Source organism: Nanorana parkeri, unplaced genomic scaffold, assembly GCF_000935625.1.
Source record: "Nanorana parkeri isolate BGI_ZX_2015 unplaced genomic scaffold, ASM93562v1 scaffold313, whole genome shotgun sequence".
NCBI classification, from domain to species: Eukaryota; Metazoa; Chordata; class Amphibia; order Anura; family Dicroglossidae; genus Nanorana; species Nanorana parkeri.
The window spans coordinates 1,385,707-1,392,111 of NW_017306581.1; the positions used below are offsets into that span (position 1 = coordinate 1,385,707).

General features: G+C 44.6%; 1 protein-coding gene across 1 annotated transcript; it reads right to left on the bottom strand.

The window, feature by feature from the left end:
* Positions 1 to 694: 694 nt before the first annotated feature.
* Positions 695 to 5,488, bottom strand: PTF1A (pancreas specific transcription factor, 1a). The gene is made up of 2 exons (XM_018557963.1): positions 4,879 to 5,488; positions 695 to 900 (listed from the first exon to the last, which is right to left on the bottom strand). Exons 1-2 carry the CDS (start codon positions 5,486 to 5,488, stop codon positions 695 to 697), a joined length of 816 nt encoding a protein of 271 aa, XP_018413465.1.
* Positions 5,489 to 6,405: the final 917 nt, after the last annotated feature.

Sequence of the window (6,405 nt, forward strand, 5' to 3'; positions counted from 1 at the left end):
ACTTGGCTGTATCCCATTGGAAACGCGCTACAAAAACACCGCAAAAAAGCTCATGTACCTTTTCAGGCGTAGGCCGTTTTGTAGCGCGTTCAGACGGGCTGAAATACGGCAAGGTGTGAACCATACCCATAGAAAACATTGGGATTTTAATGTTTGAGCGTTTTGTAGAGCGTTGAACGCGCTACAAAACATACAGGTGTGAACCAGGTGTTACAGGGAGCACCACTTAAATCATATAGACACCCAAGGCCCTTCTGTATCCTGTCTAACTACAGGCCTATAAACCCGCGCTCTTAACAAGCTTATTCTCTGCTTGCTTTAGTAAGTACTGTTTACTTCCAAGACAAACCAGCATATCATGTAAAAAAACTTTTATTCAAAAAAGAGAAATATTAAAAAATAAATTATATTCAATTTTCTTCAAATGATTAAGAAATGTTTCTTCCTTTTTTGCATATATCAGATTAAATTAATTATAAATTATACATTCAATTTCCGGGTTTACTTAAACAAATTGCAATAAATATATAAATATTAACTTGATTGCCATTGGATTTGTACAGATATGATAAATTACATTGCACAAGGTGAGCTATGTACAAATATACACACACACACACACTCACACACACTCACACACACACACTCATACAAATAAATATTTACAAAGGTGTCAAAAAAGTGCAAGTCCAATTTAAACGTCCACACAAAGCGTCAGGGGTGGCTCATTTTCGATGTTGTTCAGAGATGATTTGTTTAGTTTCCTGGGGTCTTCTGGTGTCCAGACTTTGGCTGTCCGAACAATGTTCTGATCCCGGAGTTGTTTCTCATCGGTCCAGGATAGAGAATGGCCAGCTAGAGGAGGAAGACCATAATCTGGGTCACTTGGAGATGGAGATCCTAAAGGATAGAGAAAAAAAGATATCAGGTTAGTTTCCATTAATTGTTGCCAGTCATCACAACATTGTGCTTTAGAACAGGAATATCATACCTAGGCTGCAAATAGTACAATGAGTTGCCCTAAAGTTAAAGCATATCTTAAACCAAAATCTTTTTTAGTCCCCCTGGGAATACCATTGGGAAGATTTTCCTCCACTTTCTGTCTCAAAACCCAATGGGAAGTGAGAATACATCACTCCAAAGTGGTTGAAACCCCTTCTTAGACAGTTGTCACTGGAACAAGTGTCCTCACTAGAGGATATTCCCTCTGTACCTGTACTTGTTACAGTTCCCTCATTTTAAATCCCAGCAAAAATGGCCCCCAGCTCAAAAAAGAGCGGGTGAATTTTGGTGGCTCATGGTGCTGGGATGATCTGCTGAAGGGTAGGTAGATATCTTCACACCAGTTCTTCGAAGGTAGATATCTGTGTGTTATGCCCACCCACACTCAGGAGAATTAACAAACTATTGTGTGCCTTTGATTGGTCAGATTTGCAGTGACTCACAATCTGGATTACTCATCTCTAATTGCTGACATTACAAAACAGCTAAAGATTTGTATATGATCTAAAATGTTTTTCTTTAACAGATTAACATTAGCAGGAAGCTTTGATACTACTCTTATCTAAAGCTGGTCATACACCTTACAACCATCGCATGACTTTTGTTGTGCGATGGTTGTAAGGTAATTCAAATCTCGTACGATCTGCCCATCTTGGACAGGCAGATCGTATTTGTGATCATCGCAAGCCCTCCCCGCTGAGGGGCGAGCTTCCGATGAGTCCAATGCTGAGCGGGCAGTGTGCGCTTGAGCGGGCAGTGTGCGCTTGCGCACACCGCCCCGTTCGACATTTGTCTTCCGAGCACGCCACTAACCCTCCGAAAAAGCGTGCTTGGAAGACAAAAGGCGTGCGACTGTACAGTAGAAACGGTCGCACGCCTTACATACACCTGCCGATTATCGTACGATCGCAGGATCACCCGCGATTATCGTACGATAATCGGCAGGTGTATGGGCAACTTTAGGAGGACAATTGAGTGATCAAATAACCCAATTTGGCAACAGCCTTTTCCCCTCAAGATCTGTTGACCAAAAATGTCTACCTGTAAAAAATAAGTCAAGGCAACTGTATATTTCTTGAAGACGTTTCACTGGTCATCCAACCAGCTTTCTCAATTCAGAATGATTTGTATAAACATTCTCTGGGAATATATAAGGTATGGCACGTCCAGTTGCTTTGACTTATTTTTTACAGATATACCATGACCTGGATACATGAGAACCTTCACAGACAAAAGTGTCTACAGACATCCTGGTGTGTGCTCATTTCTATGCCTGGCAGGACCATGTAAAGATAATCTAAAATGTCAGTGGCCTGGCTACTCTGGATTCAGCACTTTGAGTTACTCACTGGGAACAAGCATGCAGTAAGGGAAGTCAAAACTTCAGTTCTGAATACTTGTTCCAGGTCATCAAGACAGCCAGAGAGGTAGCATTTTCAGAAAGAGATTGGCAATGGCAGCCTCCATATTTCCCTCACAACAGGTTTCCTTTAAGGCTGGCCACAGGTGGGCAAATCCCAATGAACTACAAAAGCATCACAATGAAGAATGGTCTGTAATCAATCACAATGATCTTCCAGCATGGTGAAAAATCCCACAATGCTGGTCACTGCCTAATCTGCCTAATTAGTGCTAGAGAACCCACAGCCACTCATCGCCAGCAAACCTTGTCTGCAAGTGTCAATGCTAATCAATTGGTGTGCTGATTATGATGCATTGGGGTAAATGTATCAAAGTTGTAATTACTAACTTATCCCACATCTGGTTACAGAATTCACCTTGCCTTTTGTCTGTTTAATATGTAGAGTAGGTAGGTAATGACTTCCTATCCTATGGGAGGCTCCTGCTGGTTCCACAACTAATGTGCTTTATACTCTGCTCATCACAATGTAGATTGGAGAATCTGGTTTTACAGTTCTGTTTGCAGCAAAACTGCTTTCTCTTATTTTTAAATGATTCCCTTTGCTGCTATATGTTATTAACCATATTTTTTAGAAATCTGAGGATTTTCTATATGCAAAGCAATGTCTTTAGAAGCGGTCTCACAAACATGAGAGAGGTCCCCAGTGGTTCTCTATTCATATAATGCCTCGCACAGGGCACTAATTGCAGACGATTTACTAACAGGGTTATTCACAGAAGGGTGAAGAGTTTGGAGAAGGCCGGAGAAGTGAACAATCTAGGACAACATAGCTGAACTGGAAAGTGAGCTGAATTGGAGAATGTTTCCATATCAGCTATGTTGTCCTAGATTGTTCACTTCTCCTGCCTTCTCCAAACTCTTCACCCTTTTGTGAATAACCCTGTAAGAGTGTTGATTTTGCAAAGTGAATGTTCGCTAATTTTAGTGAATAAGGATAAGCTGTGTTAGATCTGAAGAACCAATCATGTGTAAGAGAAATAATAAAAATATATATTTTGGCTTGACATGATTGGATGATTAAAGTGAGCACAGCTTCATCTTACCCATAAGATAGGATAAGATAGTTGCATAATAAACCTCCTCTCCTTTAGTAAATCAGCCTGGCTGCGTTGATGTTTCTGTTTTTAGCTGGGGTGACACTAGCCTCCGGCAGCCAGCAATTTGACAAAATTGGAATCATTGATTGGAAACATTAATTTTGGCTGCAGTGAGCAGAGTTGGTCAGTAAGCAGAGTTAAAACTGAATAAAAGATTCAGGAAACAGGCTTTTTTTTGCCACATGTTAAGGAATGAATAATCTTGACGTGCCCTTTCAGGACAAGCTGGGACCAGTAGTGCCACAAGAACAGGGGGCCAACAGGTGCACACAGCAACTCGGCTACATAATTGCCCAATATCTACTGTGGAAATATAAACTTTAGCGTGGTCTGTACATACTGGGGTGACAACCATTTAGATTTTAGGGGTCTTGGACAAAGTCACAGACCCCGGTTGTGGATATTAAAGAGTCTCCAAGGTCCTTCCTAAATTCTGAAGACCTGCTAACTGGAACACCTGACCCAAGTCCCAAACCTCCCCAATGTATCTTCCCAAGTCTCTATCTGGACTTTAATTCTGCAAGATCTAAAGATTAATTTAATGATGAACTCAGGCTGGGGCTTGTAGTGCCCCAAAGCTACAAAACCTATATTCCTATCCCTCCCCCCCCCCATTCACCCCAGGAAACTGAAGTTATCAGCAGTAAGAAGAAGTCCTCAAGTGTCAGCAGGTGTACACTATGATGGGACTTGCAGCTCCTCGATAGTTCTGGGACTGGTAGTTCCCTGACACATACAGGTCCACTTCAGCTTTGGATGCCCCCAGATCCCAGACTTGCACGTTATTGTTCTAGAAGTCATAGAGAGCTCTTACTTCCTCTACAACTATAAAGTGATTCTGTACCAGAGTGGGGCTGGGAGCTCGTGTTGGAAGTAGGGCTTAACAAGATCTTGTACCTGCTTCAAATTATAGTGGGATTTGGAGTTTCTCAGCAGCTAGAGTCTATACATTTGTATACTTCCCAAGTGTTTCTAAGAATGGGACCCATGCTGTGCAAGTAGTTCTTCAGAGGCATTAGAGAAAAGAGACCTGAGCTCATGCTGGGGCATCATAGCTTTCTCAATAGTCCCTAGAAGCTCTAGTACCCATATCCCTTTCTTCCTCCTAGGTGTCAGTTCAGGTCTTGTACCTCCATGGTGTAGACAACCTCAGATCTCGCATCCCCTCTCTGGTGCTCCTAGGTTTAGACATGCTAGGGCTGTTCTTTAGCTGCTACAGAGGTCCATTTCTATATATCTTTCTCCCTCCCCAGGGTACCTAGGTCTGTATTGGTGCTAGCCCTGTCTGCTCTTCAGCACCTGCAGAAGTTTAGGTCTACCATACCCTGCCCATGGTGTGCCCAGGTGTGCACTCACTTGTTCCTCTGTGGCAGATGATGACCTTCTTGGGTTGCAGAGAGCTCTCGGTATTTGGGTTCCTCAGGGGGAGATCTGACTGCACAAGCTCGCTGAGGAAGTTGATGTAACCGATGGCCAGCCGCAGGGTGTCCACCTTGGAGAGTCTCTTCTCGTAGGGCAGGGTGGGGATGTGGGTCCGGAGACCCTCGAAGGCATCATTGATGGACTGCATCCTCCTGCGCTCTCGGACATTGGCCGCCTGTCTGAGCTGCTGCATCTCCGCGTCGGACCTCATCCTCCTCCTCCTCTTCACAGCACCACAGCCGGTGCCCTTCATGCCCGGGGACAGGTCGCAGCCGACCTCCCCGCAGTCGTAGGGGAAGCCCCCAGAGGACGAGGTGGACGAGAAGGAGAAGTTGCCGGCGTCGCAGTAGTCTTCCCCGTGCAGGATGCGGCTGTCCTTATAATAGTCCTGGATCTGGCCGGTCAAGAAGTCCACATCGTCCTCCAAAAAGTCCTCGGCGTCCAGGTGGTCCCTGGAGGACTGGTCGGTGAAGAAGTCTTCTTCATCGAAGTATGGGGAAGGGAAGGACTCCAGTCCTGTAAACTGCTCCAGCACTGTGTCCATGGCTGGGGTACCGGTGCTGCGCTCCGTCTATAGTGCCGCTATACAGGGACACGCGAGGATTCTTATAAGAACATCCAGAGACGCGTGCCTGGACCGTCAGCCCTCAGCCAATCAGCGAGCACCTCGCTCCCTCCCCATCCCTACAAACACCTACATGTGCTGAGCGGACGGTCACGCCCCCTCCCCCCCGCTTCTCACACAGGTAACGGGTCGCCCAGCTGCTGAGACTTCCCAACATAAGGGGGAGGTCAGGGAGACAGAGGGGCGGCCAGCATGGGCTTGTAGGGGGACAATGGGCACAAATCATGGTGTCAGCCGCTCATAATCAAAGCTCTTCAGGCTCCAGTACCATGAGGACAGCTTACAGCACATTGTAGCACACTGACAGCCCCAGACAATGAGCGCAGGGACTTCTGCGACCACAACTCAATGCAATGGCACCGAGTACTTCTCAGCTGTATGATGAACCCTTTTATTACAGCCGGTGCCTGCATAGTCCTATACAGACCAGTGACCATTACATCTGTATAATGACTACAATGATGACTCCTAATTTCATTTTTATAATAAATATGTCATAAACGGATTTACCAAAACTTGTAAAAGTAACGCAGACAAGTAGAAGCAAGAGGGAATGATGTACTGAAGGAGTACAGAATGGTCATGTGACCTATTAAACAAGGTGATGCTGTCTGCACATCAATCATTCAATCACATATGTGCAAAAATTACTGTTTATATCACTTTATCATTATTGAGTAATCAGAGGGAACGATGCTTTGCTCCATCAGCCGAGCTAAGTGAAAATTATCTATTGGTATCTGAGAAACCAAACTTTTCATCATGAAGACCTTAAAATTTAAAATCTAATACCCCAGAATCTCCATCCCCCTCACCCCTCCCTCTATCTCCTCTTT